Here is an 18600-nt window from a genome sequence, read left to right as displayed (position 1 = left end):
ATTTTTAGAGAGAAGGGAAGGGAGGGAGAAAAAGAGGGAGGGAAACACCAATGTGAGAGAAACATCAGTTGGTTGCCTTTGTATGCATGCCATCTGGTACTGAACCTGCAACCCAAGCATGTGCCCTGACTGGGAATCGAACAAGCAACCTTTCACTTTGCAGGACAATGCCCAACTGAGCCACACCAGCCGAGCCTTGATGGAAATGTTTCTGTTCGTTAGTTTTCTTCTGCTGGGCCCCACTGGGCACCGGAAACACGAGGGTGAACAGGCAGGCAGGGTCCTGTCCCCATCCACACAGTACTTATCGTCCATGGTGAGTCGTGCTGTGATGCGGGAGACTGGTGAGGGGACGGAGAAAAGACTCTCCCGAGCATGTGACCACAGATCAAAGTGGGGAAATAACACGAGAAGGTTTGAGCCACAGAGAAAGAGGGACGGGGCACGCTGAAACAGCACGATGGCCAGCAGTCGGGGTGCAGCTTCTGGGGGGGGGAGCTGGGGGCGGCACTGCCGGGTCAGGTCCAGACCAGCGCATGCTGCTTGACGGACTTTGTCTGAATCCTGGGCACGAGGAGGGAGGCATCAACATATTTTAAGCAGGAGACCTATGTGATCAAACGTGCATCTTTATTCATTTCATTTATTTTATTTTATTTTGGGGAGAGAGAAACACCGACTTGCTGCCCCACTCACTCACGGGTTGACTCCTGCATGTGCCCTGACCAGGGATCAAACCTGCAACCTGGCGTATTGGGGACGATGCTCTAACCAGCTGAACTACCCGGCCAGAGCCTTCAAACTTGCCTTTTTAAAGGGCACTCTGGGGCTGTGCAGGGAAGGACAGGAGGTGGTAAGATAGGGAGGCCAGTGAGGAGACAGCTGCAAGCGCCCTGGCTGCGACAGAAGCTGGCCTGGAGCAGGATGGGAAGGAGTCCCTGCCCCCCCATTTAGCAACAAGCACTAAGCACAGGAGCGTCAGGCTCCCTGCGAAGCAGCAGAAACCATGCTGTAACCACAGGGTGGGGCAGGCACCGACTCAGGCAGCTGAGGTGCAGGGCGAGTGAACTCCAGAGGGCAGGGTGCTGCCTGGTGTGCTGTTGCCGTTTTTCCGGCACTGCCCAGAGCACGCTATTTCCAGCTCTGCCAGCAGGTGGGCCTATCTGAGAGGTGGGAGTAAGCCACCGGAACTGCCCCCAGACCACCGGAGACGAATGCTGCCAATGTTCCTTCAGGACCAAAAGCAAACTGGAGGCTTACGAGAGGCTTTCCCGTTTTGTGACTCATCAGCACAAAGCTACTTCCTCGGAGGCATCCTCTGCTAACAAAAGCCTCGAAAACCTTCCTCGAAAGCACTGCATGCCCATCACTACGTGACTTCGAAGGCCACGCTTCACTACTCAGAGGAAGTCTCCGGAAAAGCAGCATTCCCCATAAGACATCTTGCAAGGAGCCTGCCTTGTTCCGGCTTTAGAAGCCAAGGCCCCCAGCCCAGCGTTCTGGCCGAGGATTCCAATGAGCTGCCAGCAGGATGATGTGGTTGCCCTGTCTGAGCCACTGTGAAAATGCATTAAAGTCTCAGTGTGAGAGCTCATCCCAGCAATTAAAATGAGCACGACTGCAGTCTGCTCTTCAGGCTGGGGCAAGGCCGGGTAGGAGAACGCCGGCCTCCACCATCCTACTTCCTTTAACGGTTTGAAGGCACACAGAGCTAGCATTTCACTACCCAAACCAACCAGCGAACCAGGACTGTCTCCACGGGCTGGAGTGAAGTGCTGGGGCGGGAAAGGCAAAGCAGACGGGAACCTGCTGTGAGGGAAGGAAAACCAATACCCAGCAGCGCCTGCCCACTGTGCGCAGGCCCTGTGCTCAGGGCATTCGCCACCCAGAAAACACGTCTTCAAACCCGTGGGCAGGCAAAGCAGGAGAAACCTGGTGAGGAGCTCCGGCGTGCAGAAACCACCGCAGTGAGTTTACAAGGAAAATGTGCTTTACCGTCCCCTACACAGAACTCCACAACAACCGCTGAGTCATTCTCCACTCCTTAAGCAGCACAGGTCGAGAATCCATTCCAGCTGGAAACACAGAGTGATAGGGCAATTCGGATTCTCAGCACAAAGCCCACGAATGATGCAGGGCTGTGAATCAATGCAGGCACCTCTGGGGGACACTCTGATTACCAAGCCCAATTTTACATGGTGAGAGAGAGATGACAGGGTGGACGACCAGCGGGCGCAGAGGGAGTGCAGTGCACCCAGCGGGCCCCCACAGGGCCCCGCGTCTCAGCGAGATACTGAGGGCTGGTGCCCAGGGCCAATCCCACCTACGGGCTCCAAGTATCTCAGTGAAATTCAAACAGGCCCAGTCGTAACTCCAGGAAATAGCACACATGCAGCACCCTCTGCTATACGGTCATTGAACTCTATTTCCATGGACACGCAGAGAGCTCTCTAGTGATGGAGAGAGACCACTGGTCTGTTTGAAGTCAAAGGTGTCAGAGGTGTCAGGAAGGCAGCGCCCTGCACAGGGTGAGAGACACTTTTCCCCCAGCCACACATTAGGTGTGCATCCACCATTCTCTCGGAACCAGGCAGAGCCTCTGAACAACCGCGGCCTTAGGCTCAGTACAAGGGACGAATGGGAACATGCCATGGGCAAACAACCCAAAAACGTGTATGCTACCAGCAATGAACCTGCATACACAGAATCGAAATGCACCACACTATAAAAACAGGCTGATATTTAAGATATCACGGTGACCAGCCAAAATTGCCTTCACATTCAGACACTGTTCTAGATTAAGTTCGATGTGCCAGTGACTTCACCTGGCACTCCCTGAGTTACACTACTTTATGACAGTAAAGACTGGTAAACGGAGGCAAATAAAGGCCATTGATTAAGGAGGAAAGGAGACCAGCAACAGAGCCGGGGATGATTATTAAACCCAGGTGACTTGGCACTTAACCTCTCAGATCAAATTAGAGAACTGGATGTAATCTAAGTCCCAAGAAGATGTGAACTTATCAGTTGCATTCACTGTGCCTGGAACATAATAGGTGCTCAATAAATATGCACTGAATGGGTGGATCAGATTATCTCCCAGCCCAAAAAGCACACTACTCAAAAGCAGAGTTTGCAGATGAGTAAGACTGAGCACTTTATACAAGTGGGACCATTCCTCGCATGTGAACGTCCACACACACTCCAGATGTGCCCTCTCCCTGCAAAAGCTACCCAGTTTGGAGCCATCGGGAGACAGCAGAGCCCCGAATGCTCAGTGGTAGCAACTACTGACAAGTCATCAATAATCAGAGTAGCCTATTGGCTGAAAATAACAATGGTACAATGTAACTCTTCCACCTTAAAACACACAGACACACGTGAGTGGGCAAAGGTAAGAGTAACTGGAACCCAGTGAAGGACTCAGTACCATTCCCATTAAAAAGGACAAAAAAGTGGGGAGTGGCCTTAACTTGACACAGCCATCCTTGGCATCCCCACCCACATCTGCAAGGGTTCCAGGGGAGTCCCTTTCTCTTCATGAAATGCCCAGCAGAGATGCCAGTTAGTTGCTATGATCCCAATCTATTATCTTCAGAGCTTAAGCAGATGAGGGCGCATCTGCCTCTAGAAATTGAGGGGCTGGGGCCGCTTTGCTCATGGAGGTCACACTAATGAATGCCCTGACCTATGTCCCCACACATCCTTGCTCCGTGCAGACTGCAATAGTCACTGATCACAGGGATCCCTGACGGTCCCTTCCGATGTGTCATGTGGACTGCCCGCTGCTCCTGCTTCACTGATGGAATCAGCACCTGCAAAACCACAGGGGAAAGGCAGTATTTTAATGGGCCTCCACTGGGGAAGAGACCTCTCTGCTCTTTTGCACATCCGGTGAGTCCCAGCCACCAAATGCTGCAGGTCTCAGTCGGATGGGGAGCAGGGTGGCCTCAGACAGGCCACTCTCTCCACAAAACAAGGGGTGATGACTGACCTGATCGCCGAGGTCCCCGCAAGATCTAACACTTTGTTACAGAAGGCACAGTTCCTAGAGTCTGGAAATAAGATGGGAGACCTCAATTATTAGTTGGCTTCGGTGCACTAGTTCCATGGTGTCTGAAAATGATATCCCAGCCCCAGCCCTGAAGAAAATGGCACAGAGCTGGAGAGCAAGCCAGACGGCACAGTGCGATTGGTGCAACCTCTTCAAGAGGCTGTGGGTGAACCCCGAGGAGACAGGCCCTGACGGGCCCACCGGAGACTGCTCTAAAGCAACACTTCGACAGGACTGGAGGGGGTGGGAGAATGCACGCAGAAAGGCACGATGTGCTGTTCCTGGCAGCAGGGATGGCGAGCGGCAGGCACCATCCACCACTCTGGGCCTGCAGGGTGGTGCGGGTACATGGAGCAGAGCAGCCACAAACAAAGCCGGAGATTTCAGAAAGCGCCTCCAAGTCCAGGGTGGAGGGGAAGCTGACAGTGCACCAGAGAGGGGAGGGCAGGAGGATGAGCCAGCTGTCCCGGGTAAGTGCAGGTCCTGGGGAGTTCCATTCCCCAAGACCTTGCTTCGTCAGGTCGGCAAGGAAGAGCAGAGGGCCGAGCCAAAGCCCTGGCCCCAGGATCCAAGAGGCTGCAGTGAGCTGCAGCCTCCAAAAACAAGTGATGCAGCAAAAGAGCGCCTGAACGGGGGCATGCAGACGAGCAGCCAGTCCCAGAAGCCAATGGGCAGCGTGGCGACCTAGGGGCCACACAGACACGCAGCTGCCCCTCCCTCACACAAGACACAGCCCTGACCCGGCCCAGAGGGCCCCCAGACATTAGGGTGCCACAGCCAGAGAACACGGATGCAGCCTCTTGGCCCTCACTTCCCCTTGCTGTCTTGTTCCTTAACAACATCCTCCACAATCTGAAAAAGCTGAGGTGAAACACACAGAAGCAGAACAAAGGGAAAGAACACAAAGAATCTACAAGTAAGAAGAAGAAACTTAGAGACTTCGGTTGACCTGTCACATCCTGGTTTCTGACACACTAGAAACAGCTATCAGCAGTAACTTGTACTTGTGAAACACCACAAAGTATCCTACCCTGACCTCAAAACCTCATCCCCATTTTCCAATTAGACCCTCAGACCAATCCTAGATCAGGGTTATGCCCACTTTACAGTCTCACAGACCGAGGCAGATACAGAGAGAAGCTGTGTAACCTGACCCAAAGCATAAAGCAGGCAAAGGGCCTGGGAGTCAAACCCAAGAGACTTATCTCCAGAGCCCTGTGGGTAACAAGCACCCGACTGAGAAAACAGGCATCATTAAAACGTTTATCTTTACGCCGGGCCTTCATGTGCGGACATCGTTGTAAAGAAATGCTAGAACCCCCAACTCATCCACAGTGTTTTCCCACAGGTCAGCGGGCGGCAGACCAACCTGAACCCCGAGCTCGCTCCAGGAGGAAGGCCAATGCGGCACGGTTCCTCCTCTCTCTGGACAAGCGGACCACAGGCGGCCCCGCACCGCTCCTCCACTGTAGCCCCCACTCCTCCCGTGGTTTCTCCCCAGGCCGCAGACCCTGCCTGGACAGTCCCACGACGCCCACGTGCGGCCAGGCCTGGCCGAGCCCCAGGCCCAGACCAAACTCCCCACTCCTCACCCCCACCCCCAGGTTTTATAAGGAAAGGACCCCCATCCACCAATGCACACTAACGTGTAAACTCTTGGTGTCTGGGCTCAGACTTTCCCGGGGAAAAAGGTGCTGACACCCTCAAGGAATTTCTAATCTGCAGAATTCCAAGAGACCACATTGAAGTCCAGCGTGGGAGGCCCCGTGGCAGCGCTGACCCCACACAGGACCACGCTGCCCGTCCTGCCCTGTTTGCTGAGATGGCAGTCCAGCCCCAGAGACTGCGGATTCTGTGCAGGCAAGTGTTTCACCTCTACTGTCTCACTTGGCTCCACAGCGTCTTTCCGAGGCGGGCACCACCCTCACCCTCGTTTCAGAGGTCGGACACCTGCCGGCCCCACAGCTGTCAGGCAGCAGGGCTGGGCTGCAGACCAAAGCTGTCTAGCTCTGCAGCCGGTGTCTTAACCACTGCGCCATCCTGCCCCTCCATCGATAAATACAAACATGCTCTATTATGTTAACACTTAACATATACGAATCATCCTAAGGCATTTTACACGCATTTTTCACTTAGTCTTCACCATAATGCTATGATACAAATACTTATATTATCCCACTTTACAGATGAGGACACTGGTGCTTTCCAAACTTGTCCGAGGTGCAGAGTCAGCGCTGGACCGGAGCTCACACAGCCTAACTGGAAAACCTGCCCTTAGCCCTGCCGCTTCTGGCCTCGCCTTCCTTTATGCCCAAATCCAAGAGCATCCAGGATTCCTTTAGTTTCTGTTGGTTTGTTTGTTCTTTTTGTGATGGCCCCGTGGTACCAGAGTTTGGGGGGGGAGTCGGGATCGAAGCCGACCAGGGCAGCCTGACAACAGGCAGGCCCAGGACACCGACACGGGCAGTACTCGCGACAGGGGTTCGGGGGGGTGGATTCGGGTGACAGCACACGTCTCTCTAACACTGACCGTCAAGAGCAGTGCCCGTCCCTAAGTCAGGACGTTGGCACTGCAAGGGGCATCAGAGCAACCCTTCTGCCCAAATTATGTTTTGAACGACTCGGCATGTACCAGAGAGGGCGCGACGGAGCGGGCCTGGCAAGGAGAACAGAGGAGCAGAAACTGGCTACTCATCACTGACAAAGCGGGACGGTCCCTCGGACGCTGATGGAGCTGCCGCCCTCTTCCCGGACAGGCCTCACAGTCCTGCCAGACAACGGCTGCCACGGGACACCGACGTCAGGCGCATCCGCCCGCATCAGCCTGACTAGGTCCACCTCAGACCTCCACCGAGCCCCACCCGTCCCGAGCACCAGCTGTCAGCCAGCTCTCCCAGAACGGCACACCAGGTGACAGAAGACGTGGGCAAAACTGCTGACCTCAGCCCTCAGAGACGGACCGCCAGTGCGCCAAGGGCCCTTCAAGCCCCACTGGAGCCCAGCCAGGGCCCACGTCTCGGGTCGCACTTTTCTCTACAAGCAGCACAACCAGACTCTCAGTAATGGCCCCGATGGGAGTGCCCTCACTGCACTTGACCAGACACACAAGCCAGCAGACCACAGAGGGGCTGCAAGTTAAAAACTCAGCAGCAAAAGAAAGATTTCGGCCACCCCTGCGTTCATTCAAGGCACTGTAACTGAATGCTACCACACACCAGGCGCTTCGCTAGGGGCTGGGACTCCCCGCAGGGGACAAGACAGACAACAGTGTCTCTCCCTGAGGACTTCAAAGAGGACAAGGTCCCTTGAGGAAAAGGGCCAGTTCTGTGACTTAAACAATCCCACCCGTTAGCTCCACGACTCCAAAATACGGCGGATTTGAGAGATGAAGGTGACGGTCACGTGGAGCCAGGAAGGAACTAGAGCAGGTCAGGAGGGAGGGGAGGAAACGCCTTCGGACCTGCCCAGTGAGCAGTCTCGGAGCAGGGGCGCCCCTCCTCTAGTGAAAATGGAAGACGAGGCATCCAACTACAGGACAGGAGCGGAGGCAGCCGCTGCCTCTGGGCCCGCTCCCCGCCCCCCGGAGCGAGTGGCTGCCGGGGTCTCCATGCCCTCAGAGACAGGCGGAAGTCTCAGTCTGCTTTCCAGGCGGACAGACACAGAGCCCCTGCCACAAACACAGGAAAGAAAGTCTGAGCCGAAAATGAGGGCCTGGTCACAGGACGCTGGAACCTTGAGAAAGGGACCGACGGGTGAGTGCCGCCTGACTCTCAGCAATCCGAACATAATGAGCAGAAGAACGTGCCCATGGCCACTGCACAGCGCGAGCAGTGCCAAGGCCAATTATCTTGGCCTCGTCAGGACCGCCTGTCACCCCTGCACGAACAACCCTCCGTGGGCGCTACGAGCGAAACTCGGAGTCCATCCCCCGGTTCTGCATGGAGAGCGTGCTGCTCACAGCACTTCAACATCATTTCACTAGATTAGATTAATTTTTCCATGTGTTATCCTAACAATTATGCCAACTACCACGCAATATTCCAACAGACTTTACAAAATCACAAAATCCCCTCAAGAAAATAATCAGTGTGAGGCAGGAACGAGACTCTTCTGGGGCCAACAGCACACTAAACCGGAGTCTAGCACGGGAGGGGGCGGCAGAGCCTGTCCCGCACCCCCCAGCCCTCAGGCCCCGGGCGGAGAGCTGGCACTGGCCAGTTACCCCCAGCTGCATTTAACGTTATCAATGCGCTTGGTTTAAACTCTTTGAGGGAGAAATGATGAACGATGAGAGTCTCAGCAATTAAAAAACTCTTTCCATTTGTACGAGAATCGAGATACTCACATATAGACATTTGCTTCCGTACCCCCAGCTGAAAATTAGAATGCTGGCTTCTTTCTTGGGGTTATTTCTTCAGTTTTTAAAGATGTGTCCATAAGACATCCTTGCTCTGTTTCCCTCGTTGCTTTCAGGGTTTTATTTATTCTTGTAATCTACCTAACACCCTTTCTGGAGTCAGGTGAGTCCCAGCCAGAGAGGACATTACCCGCTGTAACAGAAATAAAAGCACATCTTCCCTGCAGCCCACCTTTGAGTTTGCATGCGGCCTCGGCAGGGAGGGACACCACAGCTGACCAGAGGTGTCTGCCCTGGACGAGGCAGGGCAGACGTGTCTGAGGACACACGTGCCACGCATACGCCGTCTCCATCCTCTGACAAAGGAAAATCAGCAAAATGCATACAGATTCATGAATAAAATACATGAACTGTTTCTAGGAAACAGGTTAAAGCGGGAAGAATGTTTTCTGTTGTCAAAAGCCTGAAGTCAAACTGGACGATGGACCCACCAGGTTTCAGAGGAGAGACCCCTGGCCTCAGTCAGGAAACACAAACTCTTCTCCAGCTGCCGAGCCGAGCGAGTCGGTCCACTGGGGCCCGGTCTGCTCTGCCGTGAAGTCCGGGGCTGCACTGAAGACCCCCCATCACTCTCCCCATCCCTCCTGGCTCCCCCGATCTCCCCCTGGGGGGGCAGCAGGGAGCCTCACGAGAGCACTTCCTCTGCAGGCGTGACTAAGACCCCTGCGCTCCCCCACGGCTCACTGGGATTTATGTCTCACAAATGCCTGCACCCACTCTCCTCCTGCAGCATCACCAGAACAAGTTCTTTCCTTCATGCGACCTCTTTCCTTCTTGGGGCCAGATTGGGGGCAGGGGCAGGCGCTTCTATGTTAATACTCGAACTATTAATTCAGGGAACAATGCATCGTTTCAATTTAAAGCCAGTCACTTCCCCTGGAATCCCAGTCACTTGCGGTCTCCCCTCTGGGAAATCTCCATCCCTCCAGCATGTCCCAAGAACACCCCTGCCCACACTGTGACACCCATGCTCCAACTGACACAACCCACCCATCAGGTAAACTCCTGTTAAGATGACCAAGAGTCCCCTTGGGAAAACAAGGAATCACACACAGGATGGCCTCAGAGGGCAGTGCTGTCCATGACAGGCTGGGACAGTCTCACATCTGGCCCTGGCAACTGCAATCTCCTCCTTTGGGAACTGCCTGTCTCCAACTGCAAGGGGCCCCGCTTCCTGTGCTGGCGGTGCTCCATGTTGGCCAATCAGAGAATGCCACCCCCTGGATTTAGTGAACTTTCTCAGGGGCCATCTACCAAGCAGGGCCAGAGCTCTTCTCCAGGGTCTGATGACCCTGGAGACCAGCTGAGACACTGGACCCTGGACACTGAGAGACCAGCTGATGTAAGGACCATGCAAACCCACAGATGCTGGGCTAACTTTCCTACCAGAAAGAGAGACCAGGCCAACACAGCAGAGGTCTAGAGAGGACAAGAGAGCGACAGATCCCACAGTGCCTAGGCACCCTGATCCCCAGGACCGGATTCAGTTTGTCACTGTTGGCCCACCCAAGCCTCAAGTTCTTTCTCTAGCACCGCACGATCAACCGCTTCTCCCTGAATCTCGGACTCGGCTTCCAGGGTTCCACCGAAAACCAAAGAATATAAATACCCCACAGAGCAACTGCCGCACACAGGACACACTGTCAAGGCTGACCTGTCATCCAACACCTGAGGGGACAAGGCCCAGAGCAAAGAGGAAACCCCGATGAACAGCTGGAGCAGCAGAGCAGTTTGCAGCCAGTAACCGTAAGAAATAAGGAGGCAGCAGAGGCTAATGAGAAACGCTACCAAAACCGTTCCAAACACAGAGTCTCATCCTCCACCAGCAGGAAAAAAGTCAAAGGACACACCACCCACAGCACCGAAACAGAAGGGACTTATCAGCAAACGTTTCCAGGCCATGACCCCAAGTGCGCCTGGTATTTTCGGACCACAGTTTCGTGTTCCCGGTACAGCTGTCCTGGGGGTCTCTGCCACTGCTGGCCCGCCTGCCGGAGGAAACCACAAACAGCGAATTCTGTGGAGTGTGCACGGAACAATCTCCCCCAGATGCAGCCTGAAGTAATCAGAGAGCAACTGAGAGCAATCTAACAGCGCTCTAGTGACACCCTTCCACCCGCGACGCGCGAGGACGGTGCAAGCAGCACAGGCGACAGTGAGTGGCGGAACCTCCAGACCCCCAGTCCCCACCTTTGGGGAGTGAGGGCTCCTCTGAGAATCTGATGAAAGCTAGGAAGGCTTCCCCAGGGGGAAAAATGCACACACCGCATTCTGTACATAATTTAAGGGGTTTATAGAAACTGCTTCCTATAACCAGCCTCCAGGTCACACACACCTGACTTTGATGGTTCACCTAAATTACCTGAGCACTGTGAATAAGCAAGCCTCGAAGACTTCAAAGGACTACACAACAGCTCACAGGGAAATTCTAAAGCGTCCGACACTGGAACCCCAGGCAGAATCAAGAACAAAAAAAGAAATAAAAACTCGCCCTCGCCGTCTGCCCCTAGGAAACGGAAGGAAACTGGGCCGTTCCTGGATCGCTCCCTGTGTCGCCCTTACCTTGTTCGACCACTTGTACGCCTGGAGGAGCTGACTGTACAGAGGCGTTTTGTCCTGCACGGGGTCCAGGCTCAGCAGCCCGCTGTTATGGAGCGGGTGGTTCTCGGACGGCTTGCCCACCAGATTGCTCAGGCGTTCCAGCTCGCTGAAGAGAAAACAGAAAAAGCGCACCTGAGCCCGCGCAAGTGCCAGGACTTAGCCCACCACCTGGGTCAGAGGCTGCTCCTCACACTGTCCACCAGAGGTCCCACAAAAAGAAGTCCTTTTTTGAAAGATGAGGAAGATTAGGGACAATCAAGAACACCCCTAACTGGGCACTAATCTTAGTTTAAAACCAAGCTCTCTGGTGCCATTCCAAAGGAAGTGGGGAAAAGTTAAGAGCCCTGGAATCAGTAAAACTCCAAAAAGTGGGATTTAGCAACTCAAGCTATTCTCTGTGAGAGGGAGGGGAGCTTCCGGAAATTTGAAGTGTGGTGTAACAATGCTCACCACCGAGTTTTCAGACCCGCATGCAGAGCATTACATTTGGCAGAACGGCAAGTACCTGAATAAATGACGATTATCTGTCATTCACACAGGGGTAGATTTGTACAGGATGCTTCACAGACGGTAATGCTTAAAACGGAAAGGAGATAAAATGCATGAACAGAACGGGAAGACACCATGGAGGGGCCATGCCAAGCCAGCACACTCTCAGCCTAGCAGGAAAACTCGGGAGAAACCGGAGAGGGAGCCAGGCACAGGCACGTCCCAGGAGCGCTCTCCAAGGCGCCGCCCAAACCGTTGCCTGGGGTGCCCCAGGCCCAGCTTCTCACACCACGTTCACTTTGGAATCTTCAGGTGCCTTCTTCTTGGCACAACTGTAGAAAGACTTACGAAGGCAAAGGGGTAATGTAAACACTCCCTAACTTTCTCAAATGGTGAAGAGCTACAACATCCTGAATGTGAGGAACGGAAGCAAATCAGAGAGGAAATGGAAGAGAAGAAAGAAGGACCAACACGTCCCCTCCAGCAGGGAGAGTACTGAGGGGCGCTGTGCCAGAGAGCAGCAAGGGATGTGGGAGTTGAGGAGGGGGTGCAGTTTCCTGGCCTTCCCCCAAAGAATGGCAACTGCTTGGCGGAGGGGGGAGAGGGGACAGAGGCACCCTCCATTTGGTCACCACCTCCTCCTCCATTCTACCTCCCTCTTCCATCTGGTTACTAAGGAGACAAGTTGAGGGAAAAAACAAAATCCATCCACTCCACCACCAAGGGAGGGCTAGCTCCCCAAACGCCCTTCCTGGCTCAGGTCAGTCTGCGAAATAAAACAAAAACATCCTGTCATCCTAACCTGCCTGGGAAGGACTGCCTCTCTTAAGGAAGGGAAGACAACCTGAGGCCCTAACCAGTTAACAAGTGCCTACTATGTGCACTTCACAAACATCCTCCCACCTAACTCTGACAACCACTTATGAAATAAGAAGGGGACCTGTAAGAAAGAGAAATGTGCAATCCTTACCCTTAAAGGGACCACAAATGAATAAATAGGGAGGGGAGGGGGGTTAAGCCTGAGCTTAGTTCTCTCTCGAGGAAGGACCTGAACAGAGCAGTGGGGGTGGGAAGAAGGCAGGGAAAGGCGGATCAAGGACTGTTTGGTCGTGTCCGGAGGGGGACAGCTGGCACTGATGAATGCCAGGTCACGGGGAGGAACTGGGGCTAATCAGCTCGGGGGCACTCGGTTTTGGGGCAGGGCTGCGCCGGTCCCGTTTGGTGCTGTGAGTACAGTGTGATGAGATGCGGTGGGGCACAGAGGTCCTACAGGTGAGAAACCTGTTAAGCCGAAGGGAAAACTTCGCGGGAAGGACGTGTCTCCACGTGAGCAATGGAACGACCACAGAAGGGGGCCAGGGCGGGAGGCAGCCGGAACAGGAGTCCAAGCGAGGGGAGCCGGGAACGCAGAGGTGAGGGGTCAGGTGTCCCTGAGGGCAGGCAGAGGCTGGGAGGAAGGGAAGACAACGAGGGAGCAAGGGAAAGAGAGGAAGGTCCCTGCACAGGGAGACTCGCGCGGGGTCGGGGCAGGGTGGGAGCCCCCCGGCCCCGGCCCCTTCAGCCGGTACCTACTTGAGGTCCCGGTTGACCGAATGCAAGTTGTCCTGGAATTGCGCGATGAAGGCCTTCTCCCGGCCCTCCAGCGTCTCCTTGTTCCTCATGCCATCTTTCAGGCAGTCGAACACCCTGCTCACGCTGGAGCGCAGCGCCTGGATGGCACTAATGGCCTGGGAAAATGCCTCCAGGTTCACGCCGACACTTATCAAGTCAGCCATGTTGCCGCCGCCACAGCCGGCTCTCCGAAGCCGGCTTCGCGAGCGAAGCGCCGCGCGAGCTGATGACGCACCTCGAAGGCTTCTGGGAAATGTAGTTTCTGCGGGCCGGGGCTGCCCAGGTGGGTGGTGCAGAAACTATCCAAAATAGGATTTCCACTGTAACTACAGATAGAAAGTGATCTTGACTTAGAGAAGTCAGACCACACGCCTAGACTTCTTGACGGTGACAAGGAAATATAAAAGGTTCCCGCATTTTCCCGAACTTGCCCTCTTGAGAGTTACAGGGAAAGGAATTTCTCAGAGCAATAGTGTCCCTGGAGTAAAAAATTATAACCCATTGAATAAAATCAGTCCATATTTATAAGTAAATGGGACACCAGGGAAATTTCTTCCCTACAGTAGGATGCCAACTAATAAATGTAGAAGGAATGATGGGAAGAAAATGACCATTTGGCAGCATTGGAATAATAATTGATTCAGCTAGGATCAAGGGGTGCTAAAACCGGTGGGTGAAAGTGTGAAGAGTGGTGGGATATTTATATAGTCTCAGACTATCATCCCATAAGGAACTTGTTAACTAAGAAGGGGAAAATAATGATCCAGCGATTTCTCTTCTGGGTACAGATCCAAAAGAAAGGAAACCAGCCAGGAGCAGATATTTGCGCATGCGTGCTCACACCAGCTTTATTCACAATAACTGAAAGGCGGAGCACCCCAGTGTCCATCCTCAGATGAATGCATAAGCCACTTGTGGTGTATACTACAAAGGAATATTTCTTTCAGCCTCAGGAAGGAAGGAATTTCTGACACACGCTGCCATATGGATGAGCCTTGAAGACGTGTTAAATAAAATAAGCCTGTCACAGAAGGACGACTGCTGTATGATTTCACTTATACGAGGTCCCTAGCATGGGCAAATTCACAGAGACAAATGCAGAATGGCGGTTGTGGGGGCTGGGAGAGATGGGGAGTCAGTGATTAACCGACTGCTGCTGGAGAAGATGAAAAATTTCAGCAGGTGGTGGTGATGGTTGCCCAACAACATGAGTGCGTGTGATGCTACGGAACTAGACACTTAAAAATGGTTCAAATGGTAACTTTTATGTCATATATAGCTTTAGCATATATTTCTAAATTCAGTAATGTAAAAGTGAAGGGTGACTTCACAGTGGGGAAATCTGGCAGACATCCCCCTCACCAAGAGGTCAAGGTCAACATCACCAGTGTAGGGCAAAGCTGCCTCCTGAAAGAATGCACTGAGCAGAGGGTAGCATGACCTGCACTTTCCCACAGACAGGTGCCATGACAGACACAAAAGGACGAGAAACGGTTCCAGAGTAGAAGCGACCAAAGAGACAGGTTGGCTGACCGCAGCGCACAAGCTGGGATTTGCTTTTGCTGACATGACCAGGACAATGGGTGAGATCTGAACAAGGCTGTCGATTATTATTGGTGTGTTATCAGTGATGGGTTCATGACTTTGATGACTATATTTTGGTAATGGAAGAGGACAGCCTCATTTAGGAGAGATATACCCTGAAGAGATAAAAGAGCATTGTTATGTCTGTATGCTAAAGAAAACAGTATGGATATGTTTATTTAGAGGGCGACAAAGCAAGTGCAGTAAGATATGAACAATTGTAGAATCTGGATGAAAGACATACAGAAATTATCGTGCTATTATTGCAAATATAAGTCTGAAGTTGTGTCAAAATAAATTGTTTTCAGTGGCCATCAATAAGGAGCGTGGGAAGTTCAAGCACAGTCTAGGTGCTAAGAAAAATCTTGTTTTCCAGGCCACGTGGACCGGAATTTTTGAAATTGTGTAGCTTACCTTAAACCCCCTTCCTTAATAATCTCATTTCTCCTGCAACCTCACCCCTCTGCCCCCGACCCCCAGACCACCTCAACTCAAATCCTGTAATCCTGGAACAGTACAGATGAATTCTGCTCAAAAGCTGGGCCCTGAGTTTTCTCCCCATGAGACAGACAGCCAGCCCATAAACATTATTCAAATTAGTTAATAATACCATGAGAACAAAAGGTCTCTTGTTGTCTTGGGTTTATAGAGTTGCTTTCATTTCCTGACATCTACCTCACTTTTTTTTTTTAAGTGTTGGCATTTATATATTTTTTTTAAAAGAGAGGGGTAGAGTTAGGGAACTTCTAGCTGTGAACTTTAGACAAGTTATAGAACCTTCATGAGCGTCAATCTCCTTATCTGTAATAAGACCAATAATAACACCTATCTTTGTAAAATACGTGTGTAATAATAACTTGTAGGCGCAGCTCTTTAAACAATGGTTGGTGAACAATGAACACTCAGAAGGGCATAGGTGGTAGGAGGATGTGCTGAGACAGACCCCCACAGGCCTGTGGCCCCTGCCTCTGTCCCCATGTGAGGACATGGAGTAGCGTCACACAAGGCTTAGCAGCGGGTCGATTACTTCCAGTTCTCGCTCATGACACAGCCCTGGACGGGGTGACTCAGATACACAGGAGTTTGTCAAACCCGTGTGCTATCATGCATTCTTTCCTGGTGACCTCTTAGCCCCGTCGGAGTGCAGGTTTTTTCTTTTTTGAAGGTTTTGTTCTCAAGTTGGATTTTTAAAATCTTTTTTGTTGAAGTATAACTGACACAAAACCACTTGTTGGTTCCAGGTGTACAACACAATGACTCGGTTTTTGTGTGTATTGGGAAATGGTCGCCACAACGTCCACTTAACATCTATGGCCACCTATCATTACAGGGTCATTTTTTTCCTATGATGAGAACATTTAAGAGTTACTCTCCTAGCAACTTCCAACTAGGCAATACAGTATTATTGACTTGCCATGCTGGCTTGGTTTTTTTTTTTTAATCGTTACCCAAAGACATTTTTTCACTGCTTTTAGGGAGACAGGAAGGGCAAGAGAGAAACACTGAATTGAGACAGAAGCACAGGTTGGTTTTCTCCCGGCCTGGGGATCACACGTGCCCAGACCTGGGACCGAACCCACAGTGTAGGTGTGTGTCCTGACCGGGAATTGAACCACAACCTTTCGGTTATGGGACGACGCTCCAACCAACTGAGCCACACTGGCCACGGAGTTGCCATGGTGTGTTTAAGGCTTTCATAGACAATATTTTTTTTACCTTTGCAGAAGTAAAATATTTATGCTTGTTGGTTTGCTTGGGTTTTGTTTTCAGCTGGTTCATCCTTTCCAGGGGAAGATTAGAGAAGGCAGACTCCACTCACTGTGACCCCTGCTGTCTACATCATCCTCGGAAAAAAAGTACCAGTCTATTTCTGCCCATGCCAGTATCTACCCATAAACATGAGTTTTGCATATGATTTGGGGAGTTCATAGTCCCCCTAAAGTGCAAACATGGACCCCTGGTTAAGATCCCGTTCTAGACAAGCGCCGTGGGGTGTGGCCCTCAGCCTTGCCTGGCCCGCAGCGGGTGCTAGTGTAAACCGAAGCAATGAAGAAACACAATATGCGGTATATTTGCCTTCTGGACGCCCTCTCCGAATTATTTCTTCTCTTTGTCTCCTCAGATATCATTTCTCTTCCCTCCTGCTCAGCCCCCCCCCACACACACACACAATAAGATTTTCCTGCGTCTCAGTCTCTGATTCGGTGGTTTGGACCCTGATGGGTGCGATAAAGTACGAACACACTCTGCTCCCGCAGTCATTAGTGCTCAGGATTTCTCTGTGGCTTCCCTCTCCTGGGAAACTCAGAAACCAGTCCGTGGCAATACACATTTCCCCTGCACCTAGTAAGGAGTCTTTCATCATGTCAACAGAAAACTTTTCATTCCGGAAAGCAATGGACAGTTTCTCCAAAGTGTCATAGATTCTTGAGAACGTTGGCACATGTACGCTTGTATCTGTGTGTGTCTGTAGGATATCAGTCACTTTAAAGGAGTTCATTGAGAGCAATATCAGATTTTAATTATTATGATCTTTTGTTCGGGTGAAAGGCAGCACCCTGCAGCTAATATCTTCCAAAATGAACAAGCCATTAGCTTGGTACTATCAGCTCAAGAGTATTGGAATGAGCAATCAGAATTAAAGTTGTCAGTATTTAATTAAAATATGCTGCACATCCCATCATATTCAGAGGGCACGTGGTTTAAGCATCCAGGCTGTGAAAGCACTCTCATCAATTAATAATTATTAAGGATTCACTGGGTGCAGAACACTGCATTGGACGGCGGGGCAGAATGTCACCAGAAGGATTTAAATGCAATCTGCCTTGGATAAGCCACAATGTAACCAAGCCGCCCGTCGTCATCAGTGTGGCATAATGCTTAAGCGCCCGGGTCACTCTGAGGATTACACGGAGGCAGCGTGCAGTCCTGGGCCATGTAAGCATTTGAGTCAGCCATTCAGTGAATACGCATATTTAATGTGCTCGACAGTTTGCTGAACAGCTGGGAAGCCGATGACAAAGCCAGGCCACTCTGGCCCCAGCCCACGTCACCAAAAATACCTGAAGCGGGTTATGTGTCCCTCCACATTTACCTAAGACTCAGTGCACCAGTTGCTTAGAATCGGCCCTGGCCAGTGTGGCTCAGTGGGTTGGGCATCATCCCATACGCCGCAGGGTCTCAGGTTCAGTTCCCAGTCAGAGCACATGCCTTGGTTGTAGGTTCAGTCCCCAGCTGGTCAGGGTATGGGCCAGAGGCAACCGATCAATGTTTCTCTCCCCGTCCCTCCCTTCCCGTCTCTCTGAAATCAATGAGCATGTCCTCAGGTGAGAATTCATTAAATAAATAAATACCTAGAATCAGATTTATTATAATTAATCCAAAACAAGAATGGTGAGAACCCCCCCTTTCCCATTCCTGTTTTCCTCTTATTTCCTGCCTATCGTGATTTCAACACGATAGTGGTGATGATGACCAAAGTGATCCCAAGGACAAAGAAGATTCTGGAGATCAGGACACCGGCCTAACCTGGGGCCGAGGCCCCAGACTTGGGTCTCGGGGGCAGATGAGTTCCTTCTTCTGGGTCTCTGGTTTTGCAGGTAGACAGCAAGGAAGCGGGAGTCGCTCCAGAGCTAACCCAGCAGCAGGAGGTGGAGGGGAGCTAGTTCTCAGTTCGGGAAGGAGGAGAGTCCCTCCCGGTACCTCTGATCGAAACCTCCACCCCAGGATTCCTGCCCTCCCCGTTTGTGCGTTTACTCAGCAACACTCACGGAATCAAAAGGTTAAATAAGGACCCAAGAGGAACAGGTTCCTGGACTCCTGGACTCGTAGGCTCGCAGACTAG

The 18600-nt window shown here is 52.1% G+C and overlaps 1 protein-coding gene across 1 annotated transcript in view; it reads right to left on the bottom strand.

Moving 5' to 3' along the window:
- The window catches only part of MED27 (mediator complex subunit 27), a 163404-nt gene extending 150044 nt beyond the window's left edge, over positions 1 to 13360 (bottom strand). Inside the window, exons 1-2 of the mRNA XM_037158551.2 lie at positions 13134 to 13360; positions 11034 to 11178 (exon numbers count right to left, since the gene is read on the bottom strand). Of these exons, the coding sequence (XP_037014446.2) occupies positions 11034 to 11178; positions 13134 to 13336 (348 nt within the window). The 5' untranslated portion in view covers positions 13337 to 13360. The remainder of the gene's footprint in view (positions 1 to 11033; positions 11179 to 13133) is intronic.
- Positions 13361 to 18600: the final 5240 nt, after the last annotated feature.

This window comes from Artibeus jamaicensis, unplaced genomic scaffold (genome assembly GCF_021234435.1).
Source record: "Artibeus jamaicensis isolate MK-2021 breed Jamaican fruit bat unplaced genomic scaffold, CSHL_Jam_final contig_471, whole genome shotgun sequence".
NCBI lineage: Eukaryota > Metazoa > Chordata > Mammalia > Chiroptera > Phyllostomidae > Artibeus > Artibeus jamaicensis.
Note: the sequence above shows the minus strand (reverse complement) of the source record. Positions and strands in the feature narration are given on the sequence as shown.